This window comes from Sebastes fasciatus, chromosome 13 (assembly GCF_043250625.1).
Source record: "Sebastes fasciatus isolate fSebFas1 chromosome 13, fSebFas1.pri, whole genome shotgun sequence".
Lineage (NCBI taxonomy): Eukaryota > Metazoa > Chordata > Actinopteri > Perciformes > Sebastidae > Sebastes > Sebastes fasciatus.
In genome coordinates, this window is record NC_133807.1 from 5,100,082 (window position 1) to 5,123,485 (window position 23,404).

The 23,404-nt window shown below is 41.1% G+C and overlaps 1 protein-coding gene across 3 annotated transcripts in view; it reads right to left on the minus strand.

The window, feature by feature from the left end:
- The window catches only part of LOC141780000 (syntaxin-binding protein 4), a 94,313-nt gene that overhangs the window by 34,915 nt on the left and 35,994 nt on the right, over positions 1-23,404 (minus strand). For all 3 annotated transcript variants that reach the window (XM_074655042.1, XM_074655041.1, XM_074655043.1), the window contains 4 exons: positions 18,776-18,849; positions 9,064-9,159; positions 2,629-2,698; positions 2,447-2,521 (listed from right to left, as the gene is read on the minus strand). In XM_074655042.1, coding sequence (XP_074511143.1) covers positions 2,447-2,521; positions 2,629-2,698; positions 9,064-9,159; positions 18,776-18,849 — 315 coding nt within the window. The remainder of the gene's footprint in view (positions 1-2,446; positions 2,522-2,628; positions 2,699-9,063; positions 9,160-18,775; positions 18,850-23,404) is intronic.

Genomic DNA, 23,404 nt, shown 5'->3' on the forward strand with positions numbered 1-23,404 from the left:
CACATTATAACTGCTGTTTTACTGGGACTTAAAGGCCTAACAAACATGTTAAAGACACAGACTGTACATAAAGATGGACAACGTGCCTCCACTTCCTCCCATTGTCCACAGAAGTGAAGCCAAAATATCCCGGAAACGTGTTTGTGATCTCCTCTTGCCAACAGCTGTATTCTCAGTACAAATAACAGATGATTTTGTAGACGATTCGACCAAGGAGGAGACTTGTGTTACCACTCTCTGCAGTCAGCACAAAAATGCACATGGCATGTATTTGCATGTCTTCATGTGTGTGCCAGAGAACTCGTAATAACGATATGACCACACCATATCACCAACATTGCTCTACAAATTCACAAGTGTAACACCTGGAATGTTGTGATCCCTGGAAGTGGCCGCACGGTCACAACAAATCGGCAGTATGCTGTCGTCCGCACAGAGCCTACACGTAGTACACATGGATGTACTAAGAGAACTGGATACAGCGTTGGAGGCGGGGCCCCGTTCATTCCTATGAAAGTTGCTCAGTGGCGCATGAAGCCTAAATGGTTCCACTTCTGCCTGGAAAAGTACCCGGATGTTGGGCAACACGGAACATGTGCAGTAGTGTCCGCTCAGTCACATGACTCGGTCACGGAGTCCCAACGTCACGCCGTCGTCACGGCTTGCGCTCCAGCCTCGGTCTGGGTCTCATTTACATGAACAAAGGAAGGGAAATAACTCTGGATTCGGCTGTTAGTTTGTTTTACAACTTTAAAAACTTAACGATTTAAATAAGGGCTATTTAGGTGTTCGTACGGGGAAGTTGATTCACCTCAAAAAAAAAAATTATCCGCCGAGTTACAGACGTGTCTTTCCCAATGTAAGTCTATGGGGAAAAAGTCTTTTTGGGACCAATGGCATCACGTGACAGACACAGAATTTGTAATACCGCCGTGTGGCCACTAAGAAAGTTGGCATCAACGACCGGCGCTCTTCCTGGGGTACACCCTCTGATGACGACATTCACGTCACGGGGACTCTAGCGGAACCATGGTAACTTTGGCTTTACAGTCCCCTAGACAATCCATTTCATCGTTTTCATCATCATCGTTTCTGGTGAATTTTGACCTTTTGTTAAAGAGAGAAGTCTTTCCTGAGGTTATGATGATAATAGTACCGTGAATTGATTTTCTTTTCATATTTACAGGCTGTCACAGCTGGTAAGTGTGTAGCAAGCACTAAGCTAGTTTTGACTTGTTTTTAAAAGAAGTAGAGGAAATCTGTTGAGGGGGAGATGGAGACAGACAGACAGGCATAATCCCCCTCTCTTCCCACTGCCATCCACTCTCCTCCCCTCCAGCTCCTGCTCCATCCTCTGCTCCGGGAGGGTAGTTAAAGCACAGAGCACAGATTAACACACAAGGCTCATCTCGTCAGGAGCACAGCCCCTAGGTTAAGCTCTCTCTCCTCCCTCCCTTAGTCTGCTGTCATTCCACCACAAAGACAAGGGGAGGGGCGGGGGGTTACCTCACCACTGACACCACTTTGTAGGAATCCATCACTACATTAGAGTACTCATCAGCTCGAAAACTACTCTACACAAGACATTCACGTTTTAACCTTCATAAATCGTAGGGTGTCGCATGTCAGCACTCACATTCATGCAGTTCTACTTACTCATACTAGGATCTGCCCAATAAATCCACAGTAGTGCTTCTGACGGCTGTGTCACACTGCTGCTATTCCCACTATTAACTTCTAATTTCTGGCATGTAATATCCTCTGAGGCGCAAATCATGTCGGCATCAGAGTCGCTTCACTGAGGATTACGCTCACAGGCAAAAAAAAAATACCAAATTTTTTTAGGAACTATCAGGGCTGACATGTCTTGCTCATTTAAATATGCAAATCCACTGCTACCTTTGTCAATTTACAATTAAGGATCATGATGTGTGAAGTGGATTCAATGGGGGGAGAGATGAGGCCTGTGATGCTGACTGCTGGCACTGACCTTGTTTTCACCAAAACTGGCTGCGGTCAGATTAGAAAGCTGGTTGAGCACTAATACTACCAGCCTCTGTAATATCAGTAATATACGCTTTGCCGTGCCAATCAATACTACTGTATGTGTCTTATATGTATTACATGCAAGTATTTGAGCTGATACATTTGCCTTGTTATTCAATGGTTGTGTGAATAATTTATAATTTATCAGAAATCTCGATCCGTTATAGCTTGTGTGTTTGAAAAATTACAAAGGAAATCTCTAATTACACCAGGGTGAGAATAAGCACTTTGAATATTCAAATATGAAAGTATGAAATGCGGTATAGGAAGTTAAGAATGTATTTTAGGGTTGGAGAAAAATAATCACGAAATGATGGATCCCCTGACAAGCACTGTGAGAACCAGCGTGCCACCACATCAACTGTACTGTATCGTATACTGTACAGAGACATTTGCTTACTTTGCTTCCTCATCTCTGGCAATGAGAAGACGCATGAGATTGGTTGCAGAGGCGCCTCTCAAGATGTCCACAGCCCTGTGGAAACAAACACACATTTACGTTATTATTGTTACAGCATCACCTCAGTCACTCGTGTGCTTTAACGAACAACAAGAGCAGTAGTAATTCTTTACTGAGACTACCTTTCACTTGTGACTCCTACTAGGCTGTCCCCGTTCACCTCCAAGATCTGGTCCCCCGGCATCAGGGTTCCTGTCAGAGGTCAGAGAAAGGGTCGGGTGGTCTTTAGTCCTTTAGTTCACAGAGGAGGTATCAGCTAAGAAGAACTTGTATAACAGTATGTAGTTCAGTACACAATGTACTGACAAGGATGATAACAGGACAAGAGGATTCCTGCTGTGGGATTTAGAGCTCCGCTATAAGCCTTTATTTTGATGTTAATAAAATGTACCCAAATTACGAATAACAGTCACGAATATGTAGATATCACTAATGACATTGATGTAATATTACGTCACAGCGTCTGCTGTATTAGCCGTGTGTTTACTATGTGTTTATTTGCATATAGAGCGGGGAAGTGAGATCGGATCACAAGTGGCCACTGAAGAGACGCATGTGGAGACGCATTCTAATGCCAGATGTGAACAGACGTACCTAGAGCTGTCCACTTGTTTTTTTTTTTTTTTAAGATTTTTTTTTTGGCTTCTGCCTTTATTTGACAGAGATAGTGCTAGTTCAGAAAGGGGGAGGGAGAGAGAGAGAGAGAGAGAGAGAGGATGACATGCAGCAAAGGGTCAGATTAGAACCCCGGGCCACTGCAGCAAGGACTCAGCCTTGGCACACGGGGCGCCCGCTTTACCAGGTGAGCTACCGGGGCGCCCCCAGAGCTGTCCACTTGTGATCGGATCACTCAGGACGCATGTCAATGCCAGGTCTGAACAGGGCCTTAGTTGCGTGTTACTGAAATGAGCAGATATCTGGGCCTTTTTTTTTTATAACTTGCTCAATGTTGACTCCACTTTCAACAAACTCTACCAGCATCAGAAACTTGTAGAATATTGCACATCAGTTACAAAGCCTACACATAAAGCATGGATGTATGAAGAGAACTAGATACAGCGTTCCTATGAAACTAACCGAGGTCCAGCCTTGGTCTGGGTCTCATTCACAAGAACGGAGGAAGGGAAATAACTCATTTGCATTTTACAACTTTTAGGACCAAATGATTTAAATAAGGTTCTGCATTCACAGCATCGGGGCGAGTCAAAAGGATTTTTCCTGTGCAAAGAAGAGACTTTCAAGAGACAGTGTTTTGACAGTGGGAAAGTCAGTCATGTGATTGCTTGTGTAGCATTTGAATTGTTTATTTCGTTTATGTCTGTTAGTTGGTGACTAGTGTGCTCACTAGCTAAGTACATTAGGCTACTTGTCAGTGTTAGCCGCGATTGCTGACGTTATCTCGTTAGCTGCGGCTGACATTCTGACATTCCGTCCCCAATTCGCAGGCTTGTCTCTAATGTGGATTAGGCAGTTAAGGGCATTTATTCAACATTATTCAATGGTGGAAGAGTCAGTATTGTGTGTATTACGTTTATGTTATTTCAGGGTCTATGTGTGTCACAATCCATGCCGGACGAATGTCAGAAATTCTTGTGGTGACAAGTGAGATTTTTAATGATAATATCCAGAAACCAAGCCCTTCAACCAGCCACAGACTTCCCATTGGATGCCATTGGGCCTTAGATGAAATAATATAATACCCCTTGGCCTTCTAGCATGTCAGGTCAGCCTCTAAAATGAATCAGAATGTTACTAAATGTTTATGGGTTTAAGGCCGAGGGACGAAGGGAGGGGGCAAGAAATGGAGAGATGAGAAAGGTGAGAAATAGAAAGGAGAGTACAACATTGTATGTACATATTTTATGAGGTGGTGAGAAACTCCACGTTACACTCAGCTCAGCAAATATGATTGTTGATATGATGTACTTTATATACTTTCCACACTCCACTACAGCTGACAGCGAGTGTATTGCCACCTTACCGCTTCTATGGTCTCATTTTTCAAGTTCATAATGAGGTGGTGAGAAACTTCTAATGAAATAAATACATTTTAAATTCATGGTTTGTTGTGTTCTTTATCATTAGTTAATAAATGTAGATGTTATTGGAATTTTATGATGCGTTTTTGTAAGTTTGGGGAGACGCCGAATTTCTCTTTTGGGTCTCGAGCTGAAGAAGTGAAAACGCCTGTTCCAACTTCTTTCCAACCAAACAGAACACCAGCTGATACATCCACTCAGTCGTGTGATAGAATTATACAAGGGTTGGAATTCTTCACATGGATACGTTGAACTCTAACATGATGTATCAGATCCCAGTGTGCTGCTAGCAGTCTGGCCATCACTCCACCTGGTCACCACTTTTCCACCTCTTGGATCTGTGATGATGGGATGACGTTTCATCCCCAGTCTGGCTTACAGTCACCTGAAACATTGTGTCCTTAAGAAACACTCCACATTCTTCTACCTCCTGTCTCGCTCCTCTACTTTTCTGGCCAACAGTAGCAGACTTTGGAGATAAGGATTAAACCTCCGTGTGACCGACTTCTGTTCGCTGCAGCTTTGCACGTTACATTTTTCATTTGAATTTTTCAACATTTAGCTGGTGATCTTATCCGATGAGACTTTGAATAACTAAGTGTAAAAAGATAAATCTAATTAGATCCACTGAAGGTAGAATGTGATATAAATCATTATATAGCTGCTGCAGGGCAAAACCCAAATGACTAAAGGTGCGTTCCCACGTAATCTGTCGGCCCTTTTGGTAGCTTGGTATATCCGTATGTCCAACTTCATGCAATTTTTTTGTCTCGCCCATTTTTTTGTCACGACATACAGCACTCATGCTGAACCGATCATAGTTAAGAATAACTGGGCCATCACTGAGAGCGACACTGTGTTGAGTCAAGTTTTTCCTGAACCCCCTAAGTCTCAGTGAGATGTTTCATGTCTCAGTAATGTAATCATATTCAGGTCATGAGGAAGTCTTCAAGTACAACTTTTAGTTCGATTCATATTGAAATATTGCAGGTATTTTATGTGAAGTCATTGGGAAGTAACAGAAAATGTAGTCTGTTATTGAGCAGTGGTGACAAGTGAGATTTCTGCTGCTGTTCTGACTGCAGCAGAAATGTCCCTCAACTTTACTCTAAATGCAAATTAAAGAATCTCAAGCTGTTATGATTTCTGAGTACAAACAGTTCACCCCCGTATATGTGCCCTCTGTCCATCATTTATAGCACAGAGAAAGTAGGCCATGTCAACGCTGTGGTGTGTTTTTATTCATATTCACATGAGAGATGCTCCAAAACGACTTGTTCAGTCAGACAGGATGTCCATCGTGTCTCACTTCGATTCTGTTCCTTAATATTTCATTCAAGCAAAAAGAAACACGGTGGGGATATTTGTGGCCCTTTTTAGGCGCTAAACTGTCAAATTGCATCTGTCCTTGTGTATTAAAGGACTGCAGCGAGGTTTTGTGCTGGTAAAGGGAAAGATAAGTGGAACCGCGTAAAATTTGCGGTTTGGTTTCATGCAATATGTATTTTTTTGTTTTTTAAATGGGAGGGAAGGGAACATTCTACATATAGCTGCTGCACCTGGTTTATTACTGCTGACTGTGCAAAATCACAGATTAAAAGATTTATTCAGTGGTAAAGATCTTCAAACACCAGACAAAAGAGCAGCAAATCAACAACCTGTTGCTTTACCTCTCCATTTCCTTCAGTGGCCTCCTGCATATTCCCTGACTTATAATGTTTCACTTGCCTGATATCAGACAGAACTGTCCTTCACTTGGTGGAGTGGGCGGATTGAAATGTCTGCACCCAGACAAATGTTTCACAGCAGCTCCAGTCCAGAGTGACACGCTTGAAGCAGCCAGTAACTAAGTATTAGCCTATTTTTTTTTATCCGTTTACTGAAATAATCTCATTAAAGAAGTGTAAGAATCCCCTGTCAGTCAATCACTGATCTTTGCGTTGATGACATCAGGCTATGTATCCAATATCCGCTCACATGCCGCCATGCTTCTTGCAGGATGAATGTACGCCTGCAGTCCCCAAAGAGTGTTCTCTTATAATTCAGCTCCAGTGCTCTCCAGACAGACTCGACGCGCGTCAGACCGGTCGGTCCGGCATCAGAGTTTATTTAGCAACGCTTTATGCAAATCTGGTGAACCACGGCTGAGCTCATTTACATCTGTAGACTTAACAAATGCACTACTCATGGTAATTTGCGATACGCTCAGTAATTATTCCCCCAAAAGCATATTAACATTACACAGTAGATTGCTAATGCTTCCAAGAAATATCAATGGCATCATTTTCTTTCTGGGTGATCATTGTTAACTATGACACACTCTATACCTGATTCTTCACTCCAAATGAGCTTGTACATCCATCCATCCATCCATCCATCCATCCATCCATCCATCCATCCATCCATCCATCCATCCATCCATCCATCCATCCATTATCTGTAATCGCTTATCAGAGTTGCGTAGAATTACTTTTTAAGAAAGTATGCTCAGGTTTAAATTCGAACTTCATTGATGTAAGTAAAAGTAATATCAGCTTTCGTGTAGCCAGTGACGGTAATCAACAAATGTCTACGTGTATAGTATGTCTTCTTGCTAGAGGGTTGCAATGCTCGCTCGAGGAAGAAGAAGAAGAAGAAGAAGAAGAAGAAGAAGAAGAAGAGAAAAAGGACAAAGAAAGAGAGAAAAGGAAAGACACAGGAACTGTGTCTTTTTGGCCAAGGACAATGCACATCAGGTATCCGATGTCAGATTCAGGAAACCTGCACAGACTCCCAAATCTGTTACCTACAAAACTCCATTCATGAATCATCTGATTTGCAAATTAGCACAAGTAGACGCCTCAGTGAGTTCATACAGGGACAGGAGACTTCAACAACATATGCAGACCCTTTTGCTTTTTTTGTATTTATATGCAGACCGATGAACAATAATAAAACATAATAGTCCGTCGTCACCTTGTAAATCTGGATTTTCTGGTTCCATTAAGTGACAAGAAAGACAATAAAACCAAATCCAGGCTTCATAACCAACCCTGCAACCGTCTGGCTGACATCACACACTCTACGGCCATGTTTCCAACAGTCTACAGTCTTGTTCTCCAACAATGGGAGTGAGAACATCATTCTAGTTACTTGTCATCATCACACACGGCATCTAATTTCCTCACAACATGACTCACTTGACCAATGTGTTCAATAACGGCTATACGTGCAGATTAACAAGCTTCAGTTGATATCAGGTACTTCCAAGTAGATGTAATAAACTAAATAAACAATACAGCACAGGAGCACTGCAAGGACGTGTAGGTTTTTTAAAGGGGACATGTCAAGAAAAAGTCCCTTCTTCAGTGCCTGAACACATACATTTGGGTATCTGGAGTTCCTACCAACCCACAAACTGTGAAATAAGACGACCCAGTCAGTTTTTTTGTGGGATGTCTAGATCAGAAAACATGTGATTCAACGAACTGTTCAGATTTGGCTCCTCTTCCTATGTCACATGCAGGCTCATTACAATATAACCGCCCACAGCTTGAGAACTACCTTTGCAAAGGTGCACCATATTTTTCTCTCCAGCCAATCAGAGCAGACTGGGCTTTTTTCAGGAGGGGGGGGTCTTAAAGACACAGGCGCTAAAACGGAGCGTTTCAAAATGAGGGTAAATACAGGTATATTCAAACAGACAGGATTAGAAAATTAATGTGTTTTTCAAACATTAAAACATGTAAACATGTTCTAGTAGTAAAACAAAAATAATAAAACATATGTTCCCTTTTAAATATACAGATGATTGATTGATGCAGATTGGTGATTTTTTTTTTTTTCCGTATTAATCTGATATTGAGTCTGTAATGTGTTTTGAGAAAAAGAGATAATTTGATTTGATGGTGTAAAGATAGCTAAAAAAAAAGTGACAGCGATTGATTTTAAATATAAAACTTCTGATGAACCCTCGACTCTTCAAATGGATTTGAAGACAACAATTTGAAATGTACGGATTGTGCAGCTTCTACGGTAAAAAAACTGCAGCAAAGAATGTTTTTCTTGTGTCAGTTCAGAATGGATCATTACGTGCTTTAGCTTTGTTTTTTTTATACTTTATTTTTTTCCCATTTTTTTTTAGGTTGTTTTCGTATATGCAATTTACATTTCGTAATTACAATAGTTCCTAAACAAATTTTTAAGTAGTTGAGCTTAGAGACGAACACAAAAAGTACACTAGAGAAAACAACATCAGCATTCAAAATTGAAATAAAATAAAAATAAAAATAAAAATAAAAATAAATAAATGAATAAAAAAAGAATAGGATAAAATAAAAATAAAAAATTAATAATAATAATACAAAGAGAAAAAAAGTAATAATAATAATAAATCAAATAAACAAATAAGTTAATAGAAAAAAGGGGGGGGGGGGGGGGGTTGTGCGGGGATATAGCAATATCATTTACATGGGTACAGACGCTTTAGCTTTTTTTACACTGACAAGAAAACGTACCCTTGGAGGACACAGGACTTACCATCACTTGATGCAAGGCCACCTGGTAAAATCCGTTTGACGTAGACTCCAAACTCCTCTCCGGTTTGCTCCTTCACTCCACCGATCACTTTAATTCCTGTTGGGAGGAGAAGGAAAATCACTTTTTCTTTAGATTTGTCAATTTAAATTTTCTTCTGTCATTTTGCAATCAATCGTGTGACGAGAAAGACTGAGGATTTTCTTCTTGTTTAATTGTGTTTAGGAGAACATCTGGATTCAAGAGTTTCAAGATTTTATTTCATATTGGTCAACTTAGTATCCCTGTCCAGGTGCCTTTTCACTTATATCCTACTATAGAGTTGACCTGTCTCCGACAGCATGCACTGTATCATTGAATAAAGCAAGTGCTTTCTTCAGATTTAGGTGGTATACGATGGTAAAACATTCACTAAGAGCTCAATCTGGAAGTCACCACTACGTCACTACGTGTCCATATCACTATTTCAGGTCCCACAATAAAAAAAAAGTTACTCCAAATGGAACAAATGCTAATTACACTACTGTACATAAATGAATAATAATAACTTGGTACAGATGGTATTTTAAATATTGTGATCTCAGGGGAGCGAGGGGAAGGGCATTTGTCGGCAGCTGCCATTTTATTGGCATACTGCTGACAGAAGAGGAGTGGGAAGGTCATAAGTAAGATCCCAGACAACACGTAAAGTGCATTTCCAGCTGTGGCCACCATACCAGTGGCAACCCGTTCTCACTCCCAACTCGTCAAATACGGACACTGGGTCAGTGCCTCTCTGCGTCTGATACCGACACACCGATGTACCCTTTAGCGTCTATATGAGATGCACCAGGCTTTCAACTAACTCCGATGTAAACCCATCCACGTCAGAGCAACTGACGTAGTATAAAGAGCGAGAAAGTCAGAGTAGGTTGGACGGGTCAGGACTTTCACCTGGGAGACTCTTCTTGTCCCGTGTGAAACCATGACAACTTTGACCTAATTACCGTAGTTTTGTTACAGTAACAAACATACTAATTTGAACCCAAACCGCAATGTTTTCCTAAACCTAACCAAGTACTTTTGTTGCCTAAACCTAAAAACTAAGTAAGCCTACTTTTGAAGTTTATTTTGAAAATAGACTGTATGCGTGTAACAAGCGGAAATTGTATGTTTCCTGTGAACACATGGTTTTGTCCCAGGGTCACAATTCTCCTATATTTCTCCCGATTTCTGAATCTTTTTTTTTTTCAAACTTTATCTCCTTTTCGCTATCTCAACCTGTTTCTGGCGCCGTACAGCGTGTATAAGCCCTACTGTTGCCAAACCGAACGACAACAGAGCTACACCAAATGTGGTTTCCTGGCGGAAGAGAGCAGTCTTTGCTCGCGACAATGCGATAGTTTGAGCTGCGCTCGCCGTGCAGCACCCAAAGTCGGGCTTTGCTCGACGCAGCGAGAAGCCGTCGTGGCGCAGCGCAAGCCATTGGAAATAACCGGTTTCAGAGCGCAGTTGTGCCGTTGTCACGTTGTCACGTTGTGTCTGAAAAGATCTTCAGACGGAGAGAGAAATGGAGAGAGCTAACTGAAAGAAATACTCAAGCAGGGGCAAAAAATGAATGATGAATATTAGTTTATACCAGAGATTCAAACGCCAAGTTGACACCAGAGTGGCGAATTATTCAGTTTTCTTTCCTGAGAATTAAAGGTAAAATTAAAAGTGTAATATAAAATGCTGTTGCAGTGTACTTCCAAAAATTATTTTGTTATTTTAATTATTTTAAAGTCACCATAATGCAGATTTCAAAGTCTCTGAAACTGAAATGTTTCTGGGGGAGGACCCCCTGGACCCCCGGGTTCACTGTGCCCGGGTGCTATATGGCAGATTCCCTGACGAAGCTCCCCAAATGCATTCTGATACGTGGATGAACTACAACTATTCAAGCATCACGCATTATTGTTAAACGCATCTCATTGATGGTGCGGTCCTTGCTAGTGAAATAGCCCTTAAAGATTTAAATGCACTAATCGCCGAATCCAGAGTTAATCTCCTTCCTCCGTTCATGTGAATGAACCCGAGATCGAGCGACATATACTGTAGTATCAAGACAGATCAACCAACGGACTAATGATTTCTCATCCAGTGTGGTAATAACAGGCAAAGGTTGGCCTATCCATTCTACTAACATGGGTTCCATCACTGTGCTTGAAGTGAATACACTTGAAGTGACTGAATGCTGGCTGGTAAAGTCTTCCTTATTTAACCATTTGATCAGGGCTCCTTCAATGTAAGACTGCTGTTGGCCTGTTACCGCAGAGACAAAATGGTAACACTAATTGGGTCTGGAGCAAAGTGGCGCATGTTAATTATCGCCTGTCGTAAGAATGGGGTTATAAAGTTCCCCGTCTCTGTCCTCCCTCCCTTCTTACTCTTCTCTGAGGAAAAAGAGTCTCTTGTTCTTTTGTTCAGCCTCAAAGCACTCTCCTCCCCGCGCCTATCATCAGATAAGAAAAACATCACACTAATGCATAATATAAAAGACATGCCTCTCTCTCTCTCCCTCCTGTTCAGCTTCACATTTTGTTTTCCAAATCATTATTTCCTGCTCAAGATGCATTGAGGGCATGTTTGCCTCCCAAGGATGAACTGTTCCAACACTTGAAGACCTTGTAAAGATCACAATATTCAACGTGATGAAAAAAAAAAAGGCACAGTTGCTTCTAAAAATGCTTTATAACACCCCAGATGATACATGGTAAATGGTACATGGGCTGCATTTGTATAACGCTTTCTAGTCTTAGCAACCACTCAAAGCGCTGTATGACACAAGCCAACATTCACCCATTCATATTCATACACCGGTAACAGAAGCTGCCATAGAAGATGCCAACCTGCTCATCAGGAGCGAGAAACATTTACACACTGACACACCGATGACATGGCCTTCAGGAGCAATTTGGGGGTTTAGTATCTTGCCCAAGGACACTTGGGCATAGGAGTGTAATGATTCATCTACTACATCGATGTATTGATTATATTCCTACGATCCAACTACATGGATAGGTACTCAGCAAGCTGTCCTTCACGGGAGACGTATATCGATATAACATTGATTTGAAACGCAAAAATCGATTGTATCAATACTAAGGATTTGCACCTTGTATTTAAGGAGGACAAATGTTATATGAAAGTGTTTTTTTAGCACTTTTATTAGTAAAGAAATGTTAAACGTTACTCCGGTTCACTCTCCAGACATGCGCCAGCTTGCCAGCTCTGCCCTCTGCAGCGAGAGCATGCATCCATGGCGTGCATGCAGACAAACGGTGCGCTGGACCTCTCGCTCTCTCACCCGGTAGCGGTGTGGAGGGAGATCGGCACTGGTTCTGCATGAGCTGCCGGTGCTGCGAATGCAGAGGAGCCGGTTGGGAGAGTTTTATTTTGGGGGCATTACGCGACGAGGTGTTATAAATCCACTGGACGAGGGCAGCTCCACCCACAGAAGCCTTCCCCGTGCGCTGTCGGTTTTTCATTCAGAGAAAATGACTTTCCTGGCGGTCTGCGAGGCAAATTATCACGATGGGAGTAAAGTAAAAAAACAGAAATTCAACTAACGTTAGTCTAACATAGTTTTAAAATGTTTTTCCGTATGTTGTCTTGTATGAAAAGAGCCCAAATGAACACTGTAGGTGAACTACTTGATTACTATCAGCAGATTATTTAAACAGCGTTTGTAGAGGAATGATTCTGTCCCAAGTTGTTTGATCACTATCAGCGGTTGATCACTGTATTATTGATCTACCGTTTATATTGAGAATGAGGACAGAAGCAGCAGGTTAAACCACTGTTCATTTAACTTGAATAGAAGATGGATTATTATATTTTGTGTTAAATATTACACCACCTTGTATCTTGAGAACTGAAGCAGCATGTCCTGCAGTTGCACTTTTTTTTATTAATTTCTAATAAAAGCTGTATGTATTTGCCATTAATCGTTGTTTACTTGTTTATATCCATAATTAATTTATCCCTGATTCCCTTGCAAGAAAAACTTTGAGGAATCCTGACCTGCTCTGTCCAGTATCAGATATTTATTTCAAAGTCACACTGACTGAATTTGTGGCAAAAAAAGTTACTGTATCGATTTCAAGTCATTGAATCGTATCGTATCGTATCGCATCATATCGTATCGCATCGCATCGCATCGCATCGCATCGCATCGCATCGCATCGCATCGCATCGCATCGCATCGCATCGCATCGCATCGCATCGCATCGCATCGCATCGCATCGCATCGCATCGCATCGTATCGTATCGCTCTAGATGAGCCAAATATCGTCCTTGAATCGTATCGGAACCATGGAAACCGTTTCGTTACACCCCTACTTGGGCATGTAGACTGCAGGGGCCAAGGATCGAACCACAACCTTTGGTTTTATTGGACGACCCGCTCTAGCTCCTGAGCCACAGTCGCCAAGAATATAAAAAAAACATCTTTATTGAACCACACATTGTCATTTCTGGACACCAGGAGACTGAAGAGTGCTTCTTTAAAGCCCACTCTGATGGAGATGTTGTTCACTATGAAGAGTGTCGGTGGTTCAGCTTTTAGCTGCATTAAAGGGAGATTAGCATGTGCTGTCCTCGGTGTAGGACAGCAGTGTGCACGAATGACACTCCCCCGCTCTGGAGGCTTCAGATGTACAGGGCGGGGGTCTTTATGTATTGGAACAGAACGTACACTTGCACATGCTCGAGTTGGACGACTATAAGCTGCTTTGCTTCTCACCTGTGTGCCGCTTTTAGTAGTGCAAGTACACACACACACACATACACACACACACACACACACACACCTTCAGCCTTTCTGTCACCTCTCTCCTCACAGGCTAGGCCTTTCACTGCTACCTTTAGTACACTACATTTAATCTGTATCTACATGCATCAGGAGTTCATGTGGTTGAAAAAAAGCATACACATGTAATGTTATAAAGTTTAATGTTTTAAGAATGCAGTAGGTAGAAATGGAGCAAATATGATTAAAAAAAAGTTATTTTTATAAAATGGTCACTATATCCTGACAGTAGTGCATGAGACAGGTAATCTGAAAGAAAATCATGTTCCTCTGCATCCTCCGGTGCTCCTAATGGCATCTGCAAGATTTCACAGACCGGAGGAAAACAAGCAGTTAGAGCTGATCTGGAGTCTGCCGTCCAGCTGCCATCTTTGAGCAGCTGTCAAACGTTCGCGAACTCCGACCAAACGGTCAAACTAGGCAGCGCTGATCAAATATTAATCAATATTCTGTTATTGTAATGTCCATTTCTCTCCTCAAATGTTCTCAGAATCATCTTATAGTGTACTTTTTAGCTGTAAAATGAGAACGTGTGTGACCCGGCAGCCGTGTTGAGATGAAGTTGAGATCAAGTTGAGGAAATAACAAGCACCGCCCACCAGCCGGAGCACAGCCAATAGGAACGCTCTCTCTCTGAAATGACCTGTGATTGGCCAAAGTCTCCTCTTATGGATTTAAATTAAGTCTGAAAACAGAGCCATGAGGAGGTGCAGAAGTCTAGTTTTCTCTCAGAACATTTAAATTACAATATGCTGAAAGGTTATTATGGAATTTCTTGCCCCAATGATGCCAAAAACATTCTGCCTACTGCTGCTTTAATGGAAGTTCAACCAGTCTCTACAATATATGATGTGACATCTTGCAGTGCTCTCCAATCCTCGTAATATTCCCACTACATATAGTCAAATCAGTAGAATACTGTCTCAACTCGCAACCCGACACAACTTTACATTTCAAACATCGCCTAAAGCAAGAGGGAAAAGGATGAAAATAAAAATGTTTAAATCCTGTCCAAAACTTCCAGCCACAACAGATCCACGATGACACGCCTCTCTTCATGGTAGCTGGATCCCATTTATACATCCCTTTTTACCCCCAAGAGCTTTACAATGTGCCTCACATTCACACAGTGATGCCAGTGAGCTACCATGCATGGTCTTATGGACACTATAGAAATCGTATAGGAAACAAAGAAAAGGAAGCTGTGATGCGAGCTACGTTTTCTTAATGCAGATCTGTCAAACATTTGATTTGAATGAGTATAATACATGTGTAAAAGAAGTGCATCGTACACAGCTGAATTACGTAGGTTTAAAGGTCCCATATTGTAAAAAGTAAGATTTTCATATATTTTTTATTATAAAGCAGGTTTAAGTGCTATATAAATACTGTGAAAGTATTGAAGCGCTCAATATACAGAGAAATACACACAGCCCGTATTCAGAAATTGTGCGTTTGAAACAAGCCGTTAGGATTTCTGTCCATTTGTGATGTCACAAATATACAATATTTAGACCATTACATGGTTTTAAATATAAACATTATAAATGTGTCCCAGTTTATATCTTGTTGCAGTGTTTGTGAATGACATCCGCTGACAGGAAGTAAACATGGACCCAAACTGTTGCCTAGTAACGCAATTCTGTTGCAATTCTGTTGCAATTCTGTTGCAATTCCGCTGAAATGCACTAAACGGAGCATTTCAGACAGAGGGTAAATACGGGTATATTCAAGTAGACAGTATGAGGAAAACTAAGTTTTTTTTAAACATTACAGCATGTCAACATGTTGTAATAGAAACACAAAATACAAGTATGAAACTGAAAATGAGCACGATATGGGACCTTTAATACAAAATATATATTACAAAAATAAAAATTAAGTTCAATTCTGATCAGGGGCACAGCATTTAAACATTCATTACAGTTACAACTGTTTAGTTTTGAGTAGCTTTTTATGGCTATGAATGCGTTTCCGCTTATGTAAGGCACCTCTATTTACAGTTTGACTGTAATTGTATTCATGCATCAGGACTGTTTGTCCTTGCGTAGGCACAAGCTCTGCCAGCGTGGCGGTGTGGAAGTGCAGTAAGGATAAAAACAACAGCAGCTCCCTGCATTCTTAACCCAGCTGAGTTAAGTGGGTTAGGGCTTTGCCACATGACCTACTTCCCCTGCGAGGCATAAACACACTGATACTTAACAAGGATACCTACCCTGCGGAGAAAATCCCTTTAAAAGTAGGACTTCAATTATTTCTGCTATTCAAAAACACGCTCCGGTGCCAGATAGTAGAGGATGATTGAGTAGTAGTGTACATTACGTCGTTAGCTTGAGCTGAGCTTGTGATTTGGTCTTCATATAAGTAACTGCATTGTTTTGCTAGTGATGACTGATTTAAAACAGTAGATGTTTACCTCCATCTACAGACATGGGAACATACGGATTACATGACTACTATGTGTGTAATGTGTTTTTAGCCTTTCAGCTCATTGTTTTGGTTTTATCACACACAACTTTATTGTTTTGGTTCAGTCTCACAGCTCTCATCAACCTGTTTTCCAGCAGCTGTTTTTAGTGAAACAGCTCTGATAAACCCACAGTACACTACCTGCTCAGCAGCAGACAGACAGAGTTAGACACTAGCTGATGAACAGGGTGCAGCATTCAGCAGCTAAAGAGACAGATATTTTTCTCAGCAGTTGGTGGAGATCAAAAACAGAAATGCTACAAGGAGAGTGAATACTGGACTTCCATTCATCCAAAGGACACAAACACAACTCCAACTCCCCTCTCTCGCCATAACAGCTTGTTCTGCTGCACCCAAGTGGACAAAAAGTCAATTAATACTGCTTTAAATTATTTTAGTAAAGTCCAGCAATTCATGTTTTAACAACAACTTCATCCATTTCTGTTACTTGGATGAAGACATGCTTTTCACTGACACATTATAGTTAAAATCTTTAACTCTAACCCCTCCAGACCCTGTCCTCCAGATATTGTCTTGTCTTGACATGTGCAACTTTGTAAAGCCCAATGTCGGCTGGGATCGGCTCCAGCCCCCCCGCGACCCCTAACGGGATAAGCGGTTGCAGATGGATGGATGGATGGATGGTTGATGCACAGATACTGTATGTCTAGTGTAAAATGAGATTTATTTTTGTGAAGATTTATTTTATAGATTACCTTCTCAGGTTTATTGAAAAAGTTTACACAATTTAAAGGGACTGGTTGTAAGAATCAGAAATGCTTGTTAACAGCGACACCTGTGGCCGTTAAGTCACGAAAGTCAGCGTCGGGCTCGCGCTTACTCGCACTAAATAGACATGAACGAGCATCGCTCAACACAGTGAGGCGTCACACGTCAGCTAAAACCACAATATCCCTCTATATTTCACCTGCTTGGCAGTAATGTTAGTTGACTTATTGATTTCTTAAAGCTGAATTGGGCGAGATTGGAGCAAATATGATTAAAAAAAGTTATTTTTATAAAACGGTCACTATATCCTGACAGTAGTACATGAAACAGGTAATCTGAAAAAAAGACTGGAGGAAAACAACCAGTCAGAGCTGACCTGTCCAGCTGCCGTCTCTGAGCAGCTGTCAATCACTCGCGAACTCCGATCAAACGGTCAAACTAGGCAGCGCTGATCAAATATGAATCAATATTATGTTACTGTTATGCCTATTTCTCTCCACAAATGTTTCCAGAAACATCTTGTAGTGTACTGTTTAGCTGTAAAATAAGACAGTTTGTGACCCAGCAGCCATGTTGAGATCTGCTGAGGCCCACCAGACGGAGCACAGCCAATAGGAACGCTCTCTCTCTCTCTGAAATGACCTGTGATTGGCCAAAGTCTCCCGTCACGGGCTAGATTTTCTAAAGTCTGAAAACAGAGCCATGAGGAGGAGCGGAAGTCTAGTTTTCTCTCAGAACACTTGAATTACAACATGCTGAAAGATTATTATGGAATTTTTGCCCAATGATGCAAAAAATATACTGCCTACTGCCACTTTAAGTAAGTAGCCGTGTAATAAACGGGATAATGTACAGCTAGCGGGTCATTGTTGTGAAATAAACCCAATGCAAGACCCCTCCACTTTACGTCGGGTCCACGGGGTGCCGCCCTTTTGGGGTTTATTCCACAACAATGAATATATATATATATATATAGTATTCTGTTCTTTAAGTTAGATTGGGAACTACATAACATGGTGCATCTTGCCTGTAATTCTAGTAATGGTTAAGGTTGGCGGAGTGATATGATGATGAGGTGATGTAGCACGTTTGTTGTCAGTGTTCAGTCGTCCGACGGTGGAGATGATCATTAAAAGTGGACGGAGTTATCCTGAAGATGCTGTCCCTGTGCTCTAGCTTCACCCACATCCTTAAAGTAGTTTTAATTAATTCAGTAAGTACAAGTTTAGAATTAACGCTTAGAGTAACCAGCGTTACACTAGCTACTATTACTGTCTGAAACCATTACAGATTATTATATATTAGTCAGAGGATTCTTGAGGATTCATGGATTTCCATGGCTTATGGTGTGTTTCTGTGTGGAGTTTACTCGTTCTCCCTGCATCAGTGTGGGTTTCCTCTGGGTGCTCCAGTTTTCTCCCACAGACATACAGCGTAGGTGAACTGGAGTAAGTATTGTCTGTGTATGTGTTAGTTGTGTGATAGACTGGCAACCAGGGTGAACCCTGTCTCTCATCCAGTTAATGCTGGCACAGGCACCAGTCCCTGATAACCATGAACTGTATACGCAGTTATAAAGATGGAGAGGACATTAGCACCTGTAGGAAACACATTAGCATCTACATGTTTACTTTGAGAAGTACTTCCCTCTATCCATGGTTGCCGAAGAGAGAAAAACTGACTTACCCAGGCCATTCTCGCAGTCTGTAAACTCCATGGAATGAACAGCTCTGTCTACTCCGTATGGACCCATTAGTGTCCTGTTAGAGATGGAGGGATGAGGAGGATGGAGAGAAGAGGGAGCGAGAGACAGAAGAGAGGAGAAAATAAATAAGTGCATCACAAATGTAACTTTGAGAGCTAAATCTTCTTTTGTACTTATAGACCCTTCAGTTGCAAAGCTACACAGTCAGACTGTGGCTATACTGGATGCGAGGGAGCGCTTGAGTGGAATTTGACTGTGTGATGAATACAGAGCCTTATATCTGTCTCAGAGAGTTCCCCCTACAGCCTTACAGCCTGTGTCCACCAAAGCACTTTTTTTCCCAGCTGAAAACATAAGACGCTCTTCTGAAAACACACAGCTGGGAGCGCTTTCGTTTTTTTTACGTTGAGACGCTTTGGTTGCATCTGGTTGCTATGATACGGAATATCCACGGAAGTAAACGCGTAGGCACAAGGTACTCGCTCTGGATGAAGGGAAGGCTGAAGCGCCTAGGGCGAGAGGATGGTCATTTCGCCTAGTCTAAACTCTAATTCTAGATATCTGTAATTACATTTTGACTATTCGTAACTCCAGTTAGAAATATCTACAACGTCTAATTTTAGATATCTAAAAAGGACAATGTAGATATATTCAATTGAGGGGAATTCAATTTATCTTGAACTGGAATTATGACTAGTCATAATTAAATTGTAGATACCTGAAACTGGAATTACGACTAGTCATAATTCAGTTGCGGATATCCGCAACTGAATTATGGGTATCTGTTATGACAAACCCCATACACATGAATGGCAAAAGTAGTTTGAATCGTACTAGTTAAAATGTAATAACGGATAAAATAGAGTTAGGGATATCTTGAATTAGCAGATATCTCTAATGAATATCCAGTCTAGCTATTAAATGTTAAAACTTCTTGCCATAAAAGTAGTAATAAATAGTGCCTGTAATTCCTGGACAAATACCGGAAGTGTTTCTGTAGAGACGACTGTTATGTTGAGACTATCTGCCATCACTTGCTGAGAGTTGCAAATAAACACCTCTGAATGGATGAATTAAAAGCATGTGACTCCTTCATAAGAGCACCCCCAACACTGAATGCTGGCTGGAAAACAATTATTCGGTTTGCAGCAGTGTTGAATAAGAAGTGTTGGTGGGTGTGTGTCTGCTGCTGCTGCTGCTGCTGCCGCCTCAGACCTCCACATCTGTCTTTAGAATAGTCTTAACAGCAGAGGCAATGGCAGTCTTCTTTTTGACAGGTCTCACCCCTACATACGTTCATTTAGCCCCTCTGAAAATGTGCTCATCTTCAGATCGTTCACTAACCGAGCAGAACCCAGAAATACAGCATCTTGGATGGATTTTTTTTGGTGTTATTCTTGGAAGAATATGGATGATATGGAGTTAGTCTATCCAGTATTGTGCTAGCATTTACCTCGTAGTAATATAGAATAAGTGTGAAATATTTTCAATGTGTCGTGTTTCGCACACTTCAAATACTATGACCTCATACTGTATTTAACAAAAATATGGCGCAATATTGAATAAAAAAATAAAGGTTTTAATTAGAGCTTTCAATCGATTTAAATAGTTAATCGCAATTAATCACACGTTTTTTTATCTGTTCAAAATGTACCTTAAAGGGAGATTTGTCATGTATTTAATATTCTTATCAACATGGGAGTGGACAAATATGCTTGCTTTATGCAAATGTATGTATATATGTATTATTGACAATCAATTAAAGACACAAGTCAATAACACATATTGTCCAGAAACCCTCACAGGTACTACATTTTGCATACAAATATACGCTCAAATCATAACATGGCAAACTGCAGCCCAACAGGCAACAACAGCTGTCAGTGTGTCAGTGTGCTGACTTGACTATGACTTGCAACAAACTGCATGTGATTATCATAAAGTGAAAATAGAAAATAGCAGCGAGCACGTCTCCAAATCTTGAACAGTATCGGGAGCCAGGTAGTGGTAAGAAATGAAGAAACAAATCAACGGCACTCGCAGATAAAGAGTCTTTTTTGGTTTATTCTGGTCAATTAAACGTAAACAAATGTATTTCAGCTATAAGCCGTCATCAGTGCTGATGATTTGTTTCTTCTATTATCATAAAGTGGGCATGTGTGTAAAGGGGAGACTCGTGGGTACCCATAGCACCCATTTTCATTCACATATCTTGAGGTCAGAGGTCAGAGGTCAAAGATACCAATGGGAATTCCCTTTTCTAGTTTCCTATGATACCAGTATCTTCACTCTAGCTTTGAAACTGAGCCACTACAACCTCAGAAAGATCGATTGAGTTACTGCGTTAAAGAAATTAGTGGCAGTATATTTTTGGCATCGGACCTCAGATCAGTTCTTACTGCTTGCAGATGCCGTTAAGAACACCGGAGGACACAGAGGAACATGATTTTTTTCAGGTTACCTGTTTCATGTAATCGATATAGCGACCGTTTTATAAAAATAACTCAAAAATCGAATGAAGCTGCTGTCCTTTCATATAAAACAAAGATAAAAACAGGTGATAAATATTTACATTTATTACCAGCATGGATGGATGGGCACGCAAAGTGTTTTGACCAACAGGTGAGAGATCTTGCCCTAACCTTTGCCGAGTATTTTAAGTTCCTTACGCTCTTAAAAAAAGAGCGGTCCGCATATTCAGCATTGCAGTGGTACCGTATAACATGTTTTTACTCATGGTGTTACAACAAAGGATCAGAACTGATGCAGCAGAACCAGAGATAGAATCTGTCACACCTTCTTCTTCCTTGTCAAAATCTGGCACCTACAGTACATAACCCACAATGCAACTCGACACCCGAAAGTTGCACACCTGAGATTCAGGTGCGCTACTAGCAGCTAAAGTATCCTGGAGCCTCTGGCCTGCAGCAGAGATGAGCAGCAGGCTACAGAGGTCTGGTAAGATCACTTCTTTCCAACTCCAGACACTAAAAACTTTATACTACTTTTTTCACATAATGCAGTAGTACTCCCCAACACCTGCACTGACTTTGACCTCAAGCTACTAGATCATCCAAACTGACTACCGATCTATTTTGTGATTCAGGTATGAGGACTTGTTGAAAAGAGGTAAACCAAAAAATGTCCATAAGACCCTGAGCTACAGCTCCTTAGCTCTTTGACACCCTGGCCCAATCCCCATGACCCCCCCTAAGCCCTGAACTTAACTTACGTCACCTGGTAAATGGTGTGAGAGGCTGCAAGGGCTTGAAATGGTATAATGGGACAGCACTTTGCAGTGACGTATCACGTTACCATGACGACGCAAATCATGGGTTTTTATTTTACGTTTTTTTACTACCCGGTTTGAATGTCTTAACGTCTGAACGAGACGAGAGGTAGCCTAATTGTATACTCAATTTACTCATTTTTGTCAAAGCACCATTCTTAAAGCTGCAGTGGGTAGAAATGGAGCAAATAGGATTAAAAAAAAGTTATTTTTATCAAACGGTCACTATATCCTGACAGCAGTGCATGAGACAGGTAATCGGGGGAAAAAAGGCATGTTCCTCTGGTGTCCTCCGGTGCTCCTAACGGCATCTGCAAGATTTTACAGACCGGAGGAAAATACCAATCAGAGCTGATCTGGAATCTGCCGTCTCGGAGTAGCTGTCAATCACTCACGAACTCCGACCAAACGGTCAAACTACACAGCGCTGATCAAATACGAATCAATATTCTGTTACTGTAATGCCCATTTCTCTCCTCAGATGTTTTCAGAATCATCTTGTAGTGTACTGTTTAGCTGTGAAATGAGAAAGTTTGTGACGCGGCAGCCATGGTGAGATCTGTTGAGGAAGTACCAAGCATCGCCTACCAGTCAGAGCACAGCCAATAGGAACGCTCTCTCAATAAAATGACCTGTGATTGGTCAAAGTCTCCCGTCACGGGCTAGATTTTTTAAAGCCTGAAGACAGAGCCATGAGGAGGAGCAGAAGTCTAGTTTTCTCTCAGAACACTTGAATTACAATATGCTGAAAGGTTATTATGGAATTTTTGCCCCAATGAAGCCAAAAATATACTGCCTACTGAAGCTTTAAGCAAAATTAAAAGAAATGGTTGATGAATAAACCAGGTGTGTAAATTCCTCTCATTTCATGTGTTTTTTTATGTATCATTTTAAATCCTTAACGTCAGTGTAATGTTTCTGTGTAAATCTAATATGCCACCCACGTGCCGTCCTCTATATAAACAAAGCCTTGGGGAATCAGCAACAGTTAAGTGAGCTGGAATAAAACAATGTGCTGTACTGTACTATGGGAAATCTCCTGCAGATGAGGTTGGCAGAAATGATCGTAGTCTTACGCAACAATGCTGCACAAGAACTGCCCGCTCCGGTTTAGCCCAATTTTCCTTATTCCTAATCCATCTGACATTGGATCAAGTAGCAATTAACATCAATTTACTCAGACTGTACGTTGCAAAAGATGGTGTAAAATAGGCAAGATAAACCAGTGCACACATACTGTATATCTGTTGTTTATCTATAAAGACTATTAGCAACACTTTGTTGGTAAAATATAGAGATTATGGTGTTCATAGTTTTTGGA